The following is a 14,841-nucleotide window of genomic DNA, read 5'->3' as shown; positions in this document are numbered from 1 at the left end:
CTCGCTTTGAGCAACAAAACAGCACCACTGCACAGAAGACTCCACCTCCTCCCAGCGACCAGGTGATGACGCTGACCCCAGACAGCGTGAGGAGATCCTTCAGCAGGATCAATACCCGCAAAGCTCCGGGTCCTGACAACATCCCTGGGCGTGTACTGAAAGTCTGTGCAGCAGAACTCACTGATGTCTTCACAGACATCTGAGTCAGGCTGTTGTTCCCACATGCTTTAAAACTACCACCATCATCCCAGTCCCGAAGAAGCCATCTCCATCCTGCTTCAATGACTACCGTCCTGTTGCACTTACCCCCACCCTAATGAAGTGCTTTGAACGGCTAGTCATGCACCACATCAAGTCTGCCCCCCCCCCCTCCCTTGACCCCTTCCAGTTTGCATATCGGTCCAACCGGTCGACCGATGATGCCATCTCCACTGCCGTCCACTCAGCACTCACGCATCTGGACAAAAAGGACTCATATGTCAGAATGCTGTTCATAGACTTCAGTTCAGCATTCAACACAATCATCCCTCAACAGCTCATCTACAAGCTGATCCAGCTGGGGCTCAACACTTCGCTGTGCAACTGGCTGTTGGACTTTCTGACTGGAAGACCTCAGGCAGTACGGGTCGGCAGCAACACATCCAGCACCATCACACTGAACACTGGGGCCCCCCAAGGATGTGTGCTGAGCCCCCTCCTCTTCACTCTGCTGACCCACGACTGCACACCATCACACAGCTCCAACCTCTTCATTAAGTTTGCAGATGACACGGCTTTGGTGGGTCTCATAAGCAACAAAGAGGAGTGAGGTGAGCCTCCTGGCCATGTGGTGCAGTGACAACAATCTGTGTCTGAACGTGGAGAAGACAAAGGAGATTGTTGTAGAGAGGAGAGCACACACTCAGCATGTTCCTCTGACCATCAACGGTGCGACTGTGGAGAGAGTGAGCAGCACCAAGTTCCTGGGTGTGCACATCACAGAGGACCTCTCCTGGACTGACAACACTGCAGCACTGGCCAAGAAATCACAACAGCGTCTCTACTTCCTCCGCAAACTGAGAAGAGCCAGAGCCCCACCCCCCATCATGTACACCTTCTACAGAGGCACCATTGAGAGCATTCTGTCAAGCTGCATCACTGTCTGGTATGGAGCCTGCAACGCGTCCTGCCGAAAGACTCTGCAACGCATAGTGAGAGCAGCTGAGAAGATCATTGATGTCTCTCTACCCTCCCTCCAGGACATTTATGGAACACGTCTCACCCGCAAAGCCCTCTGCAACACAGGTGATCCCACACACCCATCACACAGCTTCTTCAGCCTGCTGCCATCAGGGAGGAGACTGCGGAGTCTCCAGGCCAGGACCAGCAGACTGAAGGACAGCTTCATCCACCAGGCTGTCAGGAAGCTGAACTCCCTCCCGAACCTGCCCCCCCCCCCTCTTCTTCCCCAGGCACCACTGAACTATGAACCCCCCCCCCCCCACTAATTATATGATGACATGCACGAGTCACTTGTGCAGCATTGGTCTGCTCACTCACTGCTCACCACCTCATTCGGCATGGAACTACCTCATCAGTCAGTTAAATAACTGCTCTTGGTCACTTGTCACTTGTCACTTTAATTAGACTTAATAAGGTATTCTTAACAAGTGATTTTTGCACTAAAAAATCTTTTAACTGCACTGTTGTTCAATTCATTGATTTGCACTATATCTGTCATTTACCTTGAACTGCTTTATTTAACTTTATTTTTAACTTTATTTTTAATATTCTTTTTTTTTATATCATTCCCTTATTGTATAGTTGTATCTACATTTTATATTTGATCTAGTTATTGTTTTAGGCTTTAATGTTAATGTTATCTGTATGCACCGGGGTCTGAGTGTAACGCAATTTCGATTCTCTGTATGTATGTACTGTACATGTGGAAATTGACAATAAAGCAGACTTGAACTTGAACTTAGGGATATAAATCTAAGAAAACTCCCCTCTGTGTTTATGTCTCTCTATGGTTCTCTCTCCTCGACAGCACATTCCTCTCAGATCATGTGTGAGATCATATTCAGTCTCATCTCAGATTAGCTGGAGCAGATACACACACTTGTGTAGAAACGAGCTTCTCCTGTAGAAATACACCTTCAGCATGTATAACGTCAGTCTGATCATCTCATAAGAGACAGAATAAGAGATGATGTTCATGTGTTAGTCAGTGGTGTCCTCTGCTGCTTCTCTAATTCAGTGCATGATGTTGGGAAGATGAGAAAAAGAAAAAAAATATAATAAAACAATAAAATCAGCAAACTATGAAAGCTCGTTTCCACCACGCCATAAAAAATAATTTATTTCACAATTCTTTGGTAATTCTGAGTTTATATTTCACAAAAGATTTTTTAAGATACATATGTTAGTTCAGAATTAAAAATAAATGAAATTAACTGCAACAATAACATCCACAAAATGTTTAAAGTACTGTAGTTAAAGTTACTTGTAACAATGATTTTAAAGATGCTCACTGTTACAGAGGTAATGCCAGGATTTACTCAGGAGACAGAGGTCGGTGAATTCAGAGCAGTGTTTCTTTCTTTATATGTACAAGTGCTCGGTGAGTGCTTCGTGTTCAAGTGCTGGTAGTATGGTAAACACAGGGGACGGGACAGTAAACAGATGATCTCGCTTGATTCAGGAGTGACAAAGCCACAGTCACAGATCACTCACTTATATTCTCTTCCTTCACATTCCACCTGTTTGGGGTCCATTTGACTATCACTCTATATAGACTAAAACAATCAGATATGACAATCATTTCTAAAAGATTTAGCCTACTGGTAAATGTAACATTCACTTCAATGGTACGAGAGACTGAAAGCTTTCAGATGATTTTCAACTGAATTGTAGAGTCAAACTATTTTAAATATAGTCAGTTCAGCTACGAACTCGATCCTAAAGCACAATGTTTCCATCCAACATGTGTTCTGAGCTGCAGCTCGTCATGTTAATTAGTTCACTAGTTAGCAGTTACCTGGTTAACATCCCTTACCAAAAAGTAGTATACTTCAAGTTTATTTTATGAAGTATACTTAAGTAAAGTTTACTTCATGTAGCAAGTATACAAATATCAGTGTTCTAGTAGTATACTTGTAACTGTACAGTTTCAATACTCCTTGGGACTAAATTGGGCCACTTTCTAGTATATAAAATTATACTTTTAAGTATACTTTAAGTATAACTCTATAAAACTGGGCATACTTTCCCATTTTTAGCTTAAAAGAAGTATACTAATAGCACACTTGAATAAACCGGTTTATACGACCTAAATAATGCACTGTTTTTATGAAGAAAAAGTACATAATGTAGCGTAAGCTTTGGGACATTTGCTCTCTGACACACAGTAAATCATAAATTATGTTATCACAGTTCATATCTGCATATCCACCTTATTTTAAAGTATTTTAATGCATTTGTAACTTTCCAGCTAACAGCAAACTACTCACAAATTTTACTAATGTTTCTTAAAAGTTATATAAATGTTCGGACAAAACATTTCATTGTTGAAAATGGGCTTCTATATGATAATGAAGTGCACGAGGGGAAAGTAATGACTAAACTCACGCAAGATAAATACACAAATATGAATTCAAAGTCACTCAAATATATTTATGTTTAGGCCTACAGAATGTTATTCTTCTATTGTGCGACAAAAATAAATGCCTGAAATGTGCTCATATACAGTGAATTTATGTCACATCACAGTCCAGAAGTCAGCACAGCGCTTTCAGGAAAAATAACATTCTCTGAAACTTATGAACATGAAAATTCATTTTGATAGGAAAAATACAAATTGTGACACTAAAGTAAAACTAAATGACTTATTTCATTCAACACAAATAAAAGCAGAGAAACACAAGGTCACTCAGCAGGAACAAATGACAGACACGGTGCGTGTGGAGTCAGGCTTTAGAGAGGCTTTTATTAACAGAAAATAACCAAAATAACCAAAACAGGGAATAAGAGTGTCCACAGGGAAAGGGTGTTCAATATAAACAGGGGATCTGGTGTCTTCTTCGTGCTGTGAGGTTTGTGAAGGACAGGTAGTGTTCAGGAAGGAAGGACCCATCTTGGTCCTCCGTGGCCCACAGCACTTCCCGGAAATAAACACCCAGCATTCTGGTCCATCAGTCGTATAACAGGGGCGGTTCTCGTCCTCATGGCTCTGGTGCGGGGGAATCCCTCCACACACCCTTCCTGGACCCACGAGGACCCCAGCGATCATTCACGAGGAAGAGACCGGTCTCCCGAGGAGAGACACACTCGGCATTTAAACAGCGGTGGTGATGATTGTGACAACTCACACACACTGATCTTACTGTTTATATGAGGAATTATTACACATTTATTCTGACTGTTATTTCAGTGACAGAAGTTCAGCTGCAGTATTAATGTCAAGAAGAGAAAAGAAAAGACTCTATAACATCTCACTGTTACTGATTCATCATGCAGCTCAAAGCATTATGGGTAGAATCTCTCGTCAGTCTGTTCTGATTCATCAACACAGTTTCACTGATGATCCAGGATTAACCCTAAACCCAGGATAGAGCGTCTGAGTGAATGTGGTCTGGACTGTGTGGATGAGGCTCATTGTGTCAGAGACGCTGTAGAAGGACAGAGTTCCTGCTCTGTGATCCACAAACACTCCTATTCTGCTGCTGATGGGCTTCACAGAGAGATCAGTCTCTATCTTATTGTGTATAAATGAGTAACTGGAGCAAGAGCAGATCAAACTCCAGGACTGATCATTAGATCCAAACACACACTCTTTACCCCGTCCCTTCCTGCTGATGCTCTTATATGACACTGATATCTCCACACCATTATATCCACTCCACTCAATCTCCCAGTAACAGCGTCCACACACACTCTCTCTACACAACACCTGACGCACATCATCAAATCTGTCTGGATGATTAGGATACGACTGGACTGGGACAGTATTAGTAATCACTCTGTTGTTCTCAGACAGATGGAGGTATTCATTCACTGTGTTCAGATCCAGAGTGAACTGATGGGAATCTGATGGAGATAAAACACATCAGAATCAGGAATTATGAATCTGTTTGATCTTTTCATGTTCAGTGTATCATCAGTGTCTCAGTACAGATGAACAGATATCTGTGAACATCATCATTTACATCATCAGTTATAAAACTCTTCTTTCTCCTTCTACAGGAAGAACATGAAGACTCTCAGAGAGTTTTCTGCTGGTTTTCTTACTGACTTACATTGTAGGAAGTCGTTCCTGGTCCAGAGATCAATGCTGGTGAATGTAACTGTGGAAATCAACAGACATGAACAGTGTGATTCTCATGATCCTGTATCTATTCCTAACACATTTCTAATATGATGTTCTCCATGATATGAGATGATGATGGACTGGTTTCTGAGAGCAGATTAATCTCCTGGACTTTACCTCTGTCTGAGATCTTCTTCAGCTGCTCTTTGCAGAAATCCTCCAGTTTGTCTCTCAGCTGATGGACAGATTCTCTCAGATCATCAGAAGAGAAGAGAGAACTGAAGAGATCATCATTAACATCTGTAGATTCAGGAGGAGCTGAGAGAGACTGGAAACTCTACAGAAAACAGAAATCAAACTCATCAGCTCCACACTTCACTCAATAACCTTCAGGAACATCAGATTTGATCTTTAGTAACTCTCCTCAATCCAGCACTTTCACAACATCAGCTTCATTCTTCTCATATTCATTAAATCACATTAGAGCTAAAGAGTCTAGTATTTTTACACTTACACTCTCTGTGAACTTTCTAGGAAATAGTTTGGATGATAAAACATTTGCTTACGTTATAAATGAGAAAGGACAAAAAGTTTAAGTTTTGAACAGTTGGTGGCGCTAGCAGTGTTTCGCAGCTAAATACATCTTCCAGAAGAAAGAGTTCAGAGAAATGATTCCTAACAGATCTCCAGAGCTGAAAGCCATTTGTAAGCGGCGTCTCTTTCAGAAGAAGATGATCAGATGAGAGTCTGACTGATGATTATATAATAAGACACTCATGAACTGTTTCTCTGTGAGTCTCTGTCACAGCAGGATCTGCTCAAGTCCACTATGATCCTGTTCTTCTAGATCTGTGTTACCTGCAGGAACTGGATGTGATCCTGTGTGTGTGAAAGCTGCTCCAGCTCAGCGTCTCTCCTCCTCAGATCATTGATCTCCTGCTCCAGTCGCTCCAGTCGTTCTTCAGCTCGACTCACTGCAGTCTTTTCCTGATCTCTGATCAGTCGTATCAGCTCAGAGCGGCTTCTCTCAATGGAGCGGATGAGCTCAGTAAAGATCCTCTCACTGTCCTCCACTGCTGTCTGTGCAGAGCGCTGTTAGGACACACAGTGATTCAGCTTCAGTGAGTCTGAACTGAGACGGAGACAAACTTCTCTTCTTCTCCAGACTCACCTTATGAGACTCCACAGTCTCTCTCAGCTGCTGGAGATCTTTCTCTCTCTGCTGGATTCTCTGCTGGAGCGTCTTCTGAGTCTCCTTCAGCTGCTTCTGCAGGACAAACAGATGATCGTCAATCTCACAGAAAACTACTGACACTAAATCATCATGAGAACAGATCAATCCAGTAAAAGAGGAGCTGATAACTAACAGCTGTAGGTTCAATCTCCAGAAGTGATGATGAGTTACAATCATCATATCAGCATGAATTACTCTAAGTGTAAGTGTTATTTATTTTATTTTTTATTTATCCTTTATTTTACCAGGATAGTCCCCCAGGGAGTCCTGGCCAAGATGGCAGCACAGAAAGTTTCACATAAACAACATACAAACATAAAACTCATAAAATATTGTCCAGCACTCAAAATAACAACAAAAACTACTTAACCAAACATACACACGTTTCCCTTAAATTGGTCAATAAGAGATTTTTAAAAACTTTTAAAGAGGGGAGTGCTTCTATCATTATTATACTCTGCAGCTCATTCCATAACCAGGGAGCATAGCAAGAGAAGGCAGTTTTACCAAGCTCTGAACGTACCTTTAAAAGCAATTTAACTCTAGATCCAGAGCTTTAAGTACAGGTGTAATACAATAAAAGACGACAAATATAAATTGGTAGTTTTCCTAACAATGCCTTAGCAATAAACATCAGCATGTGTATTTTTCTCCTTTGAAACAAAGAAGTCCAACCCACCAATTCGTACAAGGTACAATGATGAGTGCGTGAAGAGGCACTCGTCACAAAGTGCAAGGCAGCATGGTGTACACAATCTAACTTTTTAGAGAAGATGAACTTACATGCATATAAATCACATCACCGTAATCTAATACGGAGAGGAAACAACTTTGAATAATTCTCTTTCTTGCTTCTAAAGGAAAACATTTCTTTAAACGAAAGAGGAAACCCAGTTTTGGTCTAAGTCTTTTCAATATGTACATTAAAACCTAATTTTTCATCTAGCCATATGCCTGAGTATTTATAACAATTTACTCTTTCTATACAGTCCCCTTCTAAAGTTAAAATCAGGCAATCTGCTTTAATGGAACTACGGGTGAAAAGCATATAATTTTGTGTGTGTGTGTGTGTGTGTGTGTGTGTGTGTGTGTTTTAAACCAGTTTCAAATTTGACAATGACAGTTGCAAAGACAGAAAATAATCTTTCAGAAACTCCATGGCTTGGTTCAAAGAATGTGCTACTGTGTAAATGATTGTGTCATCAGCATATAGATGAATTCTAGCTGGGGTTATCCCACAACCTATGTCATTTATATAAATAGAAAATAAAATTGGTGCTAAAACAGAACCCTGTGGAACACCTTTTTTAATTGTTTGTTCTGCGGATATAAAATTTTCAACTGAGTCACATTTAGTTCTTTCAAATTAGTAATTATTAAACCAATTTAGAGCTGTTTCACTAAAACCCACACAACTAAGTTTCTGCAACAGTAGTTTATGATCCACAGAATCAAATGCTTTGGAGAGATCTACAAATAAAGCTGCACAGTGATGTTTACTATCCAAACATTTAATAATATCATTAGTGACCAGCTGCAGTTATAGTACTGTGACCTGATCTAAAGCCTGATTGAAATTCATTTAAAAATTAATTTTCAGTTATAAACTGTTTTACTTGATCATTTATAAAAGATTCAAATACTTTTGCCATCACTGACAACCTTGAAATCGGACGGTAATTATTCATCTCAGATGGATCACCACCACCTTTATAAAAGTTAAACTGACACAGACGTAGAGCTTCACACTGACAGTGTTTCTGCTGCGTAACAGAGCTTGCATTTTGACAGATGGATATATATACTTATACACAGAACAGGTGAATAGTATTATCAAGGCTCATTTTAAGAAAGATTGTGTTGATAAAGGTTTATGGTGCATCTTCAGCAAACAGTTAAACTTTTCTTGCAAATACTGTTCATTTCTGCTGCCATGTGACGTGTGAATGCTGTGAGATGTTAATATGGTGCCGATACAAACACAAATGAAACGAGTGTCAGCAATATTTCATCAGTGTCTAGTGTTAAATACCTGTTTCTCTGTCCTCTGTGCTGCAGCTGATACAATGTTGTGGTTTTTATGGTCATCCATACACAGCACACATATACATTTCTGATCAGTGCGACAGAAAACCTCGAGGATCTTCTCATGTTTCTGGCAGATCATCTCCTGCAGTCGTCCAGTGGCTTCAGTCAGATTGTGTCTCTTTCCTCTAAAGAAACTCTCATGTTGTTCGAGGTGATTCTGACAGTAAGAGTTCAGACACACCAGACAGGACTTGACGGCTCTGTATTTTCTTCCAGTACAGACGTCACACTGCACATCTCCAGCTCCAGCGTAACAGTCATCAGAGAGTCTGGTCTTCTTCAGTTTCTCCACCACTTCAGCCAGCATGGTGTTTCTAGATAAAGCAGGTCTTGGACTGAAGGTCTGTCTGCACTGAGGACAGCTGTAGACTCTCTTCTGATCCTCCTGATCCCAGCAGTCTGTAATACAGATCTTACAGTAACTGTGTCCACAGGGAATAGCCACTGGATCCTTCAGCAGATCCAGACACACTGAACACAAGAACTCATCCTGAGAAACTCTGGCTTCTGCCATTTTACTGCTTGAATACAGAGACACAAACACACAACAGCTCAACTACACTTCAGTTTCTCTTTCTCTGAAATCAGGTGATTCCTGCTTCCTGGTTCTGTGTCTGAGTCACGTGTTTGTCTGCACATTCTCTCTTACTTTAACCCCTTCATGTTCCTGCAGTCTGTTAGATGTGCAGAATATCTGTGTCTTGTGTCAGGTGTTAAAAACATACTGTGCACTCACTTTTACTACCATACACTGTAAAAATAATCCTGTATATTTACAGTATGTTCCTGCAGAAAAACATTATCAGCTGTGGATGCCAGAAATTCACTGTAGAAATATGTTGATGGCCTTTCAGACACACTGGATTTACTTTAAAACGATTTTCACTCAGATGCTCCTCAACGACAAAAATACAAAGGAGCAGCAAGTAAATTAAATTAAATATGAAAAATAGCATTTTCTACGGAAGTTCTAAGCGGCCATGCATTATAATATTTTTTCTTCTTGTTTTCTCGTTATAACGACTTAATTTTCTCGTTATCTCGACATAACAAAGTTCGTTTTCTCGACATAACGAAGTTCGTTTTCTCGTTATAACGACTTCATTTTCTCGTTTTCTTGACATAACGAAGTTAGTTTTCTCGTTATAACAACTTAATTTTCTCTAAGAAGTTACAAAACTGCGCCAGCAGGTGGCACTATAGACCTGAATATAACTGATGGGGTGTTGTACACTATCCACTTTACTGTACGCGGACCTTCCTCGTGATCGCTATAATTTGTGCAGTCTTCATTACTGACATTAATTAATTCATAAATGTTAAATGCTTGAATCAATATGAATATTTTGTGTATTACGTTCCTGCTAGATGCATGAGTTTCACCAACGCGTTCTGTGTCATAAAATAACTGCTTATCAAAACCAAGGTTGACATCACTGTATTCTGTTTATCTACAGTAGGACGGGATTTAACGATGTAGGCTGATGTGCTTCTTTTCCTTATTACTAATCTTTATTGTTAACCATATTGATGAGAAATGTGATGTATATGTAAAATCCATAGGCTAAGTTAATTCAGTTTTGTTCTATAATTAGGGGCCAAGCACCGAAGGTGCGTAGGACCCTATTGTGTTTGTTCCCGTTCTTATTATTATTATTATTATTCCGACTGGGAGTCTATGGCAGCCCATAGAACCAAATGCGGGAAAGTTGTAATGGTTGGATATTCTGATATAGGACAGTGCCAACATTAAGTACACCAATTTTGGTGTGTCTAAGACATTCCCTCTAGCGCCACCAACTGTCCAAAATCTCACTTTAATTTTGTTAATAACTTTTTAACCGTAAGGCCAATCAACAAAATTTTTCCTCTGATTTCTGAGCTCATGCCGATTCGATTGCACTCTATGAAGTCATTTTCCGTCATAAAAATATGGCCGGCATTTTGAATTTTTTGATACACCTACTTTTTCGAACTCGTCCTAGCCGGTTTGTCCGATTCACACGAAAATTGAACCAGATCTTCTTCAGTCAGTGCTGACCAAAAGTTATGCAAATCAAATTGATTCGTCAAACTGTTTTCGATAAACGCTCAAACAAATTTTACGTGACGCTTACAAAAACAGTCATAAGGCTGTATCTCTGCAACGATTTATCATATTCAGACCAAACTTGGTACATGTCATTACAAGCATGACCTGAGGCTACTTGCTGCGTTTCAGCGCAGCGCCACCTACTGGTCCGGATATATGAACAATTTCTATTTTTGCGTATAACTTCTAAACAGTTTGTCCAAAAATCATAAAAATGGTCTTGTTAGATTCAGGGCAACATGCCGAGTTCACTGATATCCAGTTACGTGCTAGGTTTCGCCTTACGGTTTGTGTAGCGTTGTGATTTAGCGCTTAAAAACCATTTGATTTTATCTTCGAAACCGCTTGTCTGATCGAGACGAAACCACCGTCAGAAGTTCGAAAACAAACATAGGTCGATAGCAATACAAAAATGCCCAAATGCAAAAATATTGATAGTAAGGGGTAGTACAATTCAATCAAAGTCAAAAGTCAGTCATTTTTTACATGTTTTTTTCATATAAATGTCTATAACTCTGAAGTGAATTGAGATATTTTCACCAAAATTGACACACATATGTATGGGCTCACTCTGATTACACATAAAAAAATGGTGGGATCGAGCCTCTTGGTGGCGCTATAATAGAACAAAACATGAAATTCCCATTGACTTCAATACAGTTTTGTGAAATAAAATGCTATACTAAACAAATGCATTGGTGTAATATTACGAAACTAAGAATGTGCCAACAACACCATCCCCTGAAGTTACTCAAAATATTTTGAAACACCGCCACATTGTGGTCAAAAGTTATAACTCAATTTACATAAAGGCTAATAACTTCTGAATAAATCTGGCTATTGAAATGCCGCTGGTCTTAATAGATTCCTTGGGTCAAGCTGAGAACATAGATATGAAGATAGATACTTACCTGGCAGGGGAGACACCATGATCAAGAAGGCGGTTCACCCAGGGCGAGGCTTGTCCATTGCACTCCGGCCATGCTGACCCCTGCGAATTCCTCAAATGCGGGAATCTCGACTGCATAATTTATGGTAGTGGGGGACTGCGTTCGCGCTCTCCCCTGAATTTTTTTTTCGTGGCCTAATGGTAAGAGAGTTGGACTCCCAATCGAAAGGTTGTGAGTTCGAGTCACGGGCCGGCAGGAATTGTGGGTGGGGGGAGTGCATGTACAGTTCTCTCTCCACCTTCAATACCACGACTTAGGTGCCCTTGAGCAAGGCATCGAACCCCCAACTGCTCCCCGGGCATGCTGCTCCCCGCAGCATAAATGGCTGCCCACTGCTCCGGGTGTGTGTTCACTGCTCTGTGTGTGTGCACTTCGGATGGGTTAAATGCAGAGCACAAATTCTGAGTATGGGTCACCATACTTGGCTGAATGTCACGTCACTTATGAAGTTTTCCTTATTTGGCTGAACTTCCTGTCTGCCATCTTGATTTTCAGTCCAAACCTACTTTTTCGAACTCCTCCTAGACCGTTTGTCCGAATCATATCATCTTCAGACTGAGACAACTGAAGGACATGGATTTTGTGTCGATATACGAAACGGTTCTCATTTAGCGCATCAACAAATATGCTGGAAGGATGTCAAAATGCATTTGAGGCTGTATCTCAGCAAAGCTTTGACATTTTTGCACCAAACATTGTATGTGTCATTGTCACCTCACACTGACCATTCCACACTAATTTGGTAACAGCGCCACCTATTGGTTACACGTGATAAACCAATAAATCCTATTACTAGTTGTTGTGTTTATTGTTTTCAAGCCATTTTGCCTAAAATAATCTTAAAACGGTTTGAATTACTCATTCCTGCTGTTCGTCTGAAGCTTGCTTCTGTAGTGCTTGGCCCCGTTATTGCTGCTTGCAGCTATATTGTTGTAATCGTTTTTTTCTACACACACACACACACACACACACACACACACACACACACACACACACACACACACACACACACACACACACACTACACGTACACATGGATGCTCTTTTCAAACAGAAGCTTCTAACACACATGATATCTGCCACATCATATAATGACTACTACAAATTACAAATTATATATAATTTTATTTCAAATAAAGGGAAAATGAAAAGTGAGTTTAATCCAAGCAGCTCTAATTTCGCGGTGTTGCCATTTAAACATGTTAATTACAAAAACAAAACGTTCGTTGTACTGTCTCTGGAAAAATCAACAGTGATTGATCAGCCTTTATTAATATACAGTATTGTAGACGTTATTACCTAGGCGAAGCTACATTTGCTGAAATATAGGCTACAGTAAGAGCGCCTGCATGGTCCATCAGATGCCTGTCAAAGTTGAGTTCATTACTATAGCAACAGTAAAACTGTCATGTCGTTATAACGAGAAAACAAACTTTCGTTATGTCGAGATAACGAGAAAAATAAGTCGTTATAACGAGAAAACGAACTTCGTTATGTCGAGATAACGAGAAAAATAAGTCGTTATAATGAGAAAACAAAAAGGAAAAAAAAATTATAATGCATGGCCGCTTAGAACTTCCGTAATTTTCTAATCCAAATCATCTTTCTTTTACCAAAGTTCTAAGCGGCCATGCATTATAATATTTTTTCTTCTTGTTTTATCGTTATAACGACTTAATTTTCTCGTTATCTCGACATAACGAAGTTCGTTTTCTCGTTATAACGACTTCATTTTCTCGTTTTCTCGACATAACGAAGTTCGTTTTCTCGTCATAACGACGTAATTTTCTCTAAGAAGTTACAAAACTGCGCCAGCAGGTGGCACGATAGACCTGAATATAACTGATGGGGTGTTGTACACTATCCACTTTACTGTACGCGGACCTTCCTCGTGATCGCTATAATTTGTGCAGTCTTCATTACTGACATTAATTAATTCATAAATGTTAAATGCTTGAATCAATATGAATATTTTGTGTATTAAGTTCCTGCTAGATGCATGAGTTTCACCAACGCGTTCTGTGTCATAAAATAACTGCTTATCAAAACCAAGGTTGACATCACTGTATTCTGTTTATCTACAGTAGGACGGGATTTAACGATGTAGGCTGATGTGCTTTTTTTCCTTATTACTAATCTTTATTGTTAACCATTTTGATGAGAAATGTGATGTATATGTAAAATCCATAGGCTAATTTAATTCAGTTTTGTTCTATAATGTTGTAATCGTTTTTTTCTACACACACACACACACAAACACACACACTACACGTACACGTGGACGCTCTTTTCAAAAAGAAGCTTCTAACACACATGATATCTGCCACATCATATAATGACTACTACAAATTACAAATTATATATAATTTTATTTCAAATAAAGGGAAAATGAAAAGTGAGTTTAATCCAAGCAGCTCTAATTTCGCGGTGTTGCCGTTTAAACATGTTAATTACAAAAACAAAACGTTCGTTGTACTGTCTCTGGAAAAATCAACAGTGATTGATCAGCCTTTATTTATATACAGTATTGTAGACGTTATTACCTAGGCGAAGCTAAATTTGCTGAAATATAGGCTACAGTAAGAGCGCCTGCATGGTCCATCAGATGCCTGTCAAAGTTGAGTTCGTTACTATAGCAACAGTAAAACTGTCATGTCGTTATAACGAGAAAACAAACTTTCATTATGTCGAGATAATGAGAAAAATAAGTCGTTATAACGAGAAAACGAACTTCGTTATGTCGAGATAACGAGAAAAATAAGTCGTTATAACGAGAAAACGACTTTCGTTATGTTGAGATGACTAGAAAATTAAGTCGTTATAACGAGAAAACGACTTTCGTTATGTCGAGATAACTAGAAAATTAAGTCGTTATAACGAGAAAACAAAAAGGAAAAAAAATTATAATGCATGGCCGCTTAGAACTTCCGAAATTTTCTAATCCAAATCATCTTTCTTTAATTCATGATTTTAAAAATAATTTTTATAGTGCATAATGAGGGAACAGTTTGGTGCACAAAACATAATAAAACAACACACATGGCATTAGAATAATGCAGTAAACACAGAAAATATAATATCAAACAAGAAGCAACATTACCCACATAGCAAATGGACTTGGTCGTCGGCAATGGCATGTACCTTTTCAGCCAGAGCTGGGCCATGTGTGGCAATGACGGCACGACGGGGA

At 39.6% G+C, this 14,841-nt stretch overlaps 1 protein-coding gene and 1 non-coding gene across 2 annotated transcripts; one reads left to right on the top strand and one right to left on the bottom strand.

Annotated features, from left to right (window-relative positions):
* Positions 1–3,942: 3,942 nt before the first annotated feature.
* Positions 3,943–9,231, bottom strand: LOC113058068 (tripartite motif-containing protein 16-like). Its single transcript, XM_026225747.1, has 6 exons — positions 8,554–9,231; positions 6,459–6,554; positions 6,146–6,379; positions 5,465–5,624; positions 5,277–5,324; positions 3,943–5,067 (listed from the first exon to the last, which is right to left on the bottom strand). The coding sequence occupies exons 1-6, from the start codon at positions 9,121–9,123 to the stop codon at positions 4,544–4,546; spliced, it is 1,632 nt and encodes a 543-aa protein (XP_026081532.1). The 5' UTR covers positions 9,124–9,231; the 3' UTR covers positions 3,943–4,543.
* A 2,373-nt stretch (positions 9,232–11,604) lies between these two features.
* Positions 11,605–11,768, top strand: LOC113058169 (U1 spliceosomal RNA). Its single transcript, XR_003277935.1, has one exon. It is a non-coding gene; the product is annotated as a U1 spliceosomal RNA (small nuclear RNA).
* The last annotated feature ends 3,073 nt before the right edge of the window (positions 11,769–14,841 follow it).

The sequence above is a fragment of the Carassius auratus genome, chromosome 39, assembly GCF_003368295.1.
Source record: "Carassius auratus strain Wakin chromosome 39, ASM336829v1, whole genome shotgun sequence".
NCBI lineage: Eukaryota > Metazoa > Chordata > Actinopteri > Cypriniformes > Cyprinidae > Carassius > Carassius auratus.
The sequence above is the reverse complement of the archived record's forward strand: the minus strand, read 5'-3'. Positions and strand labels throughout refer to the sequence as shown.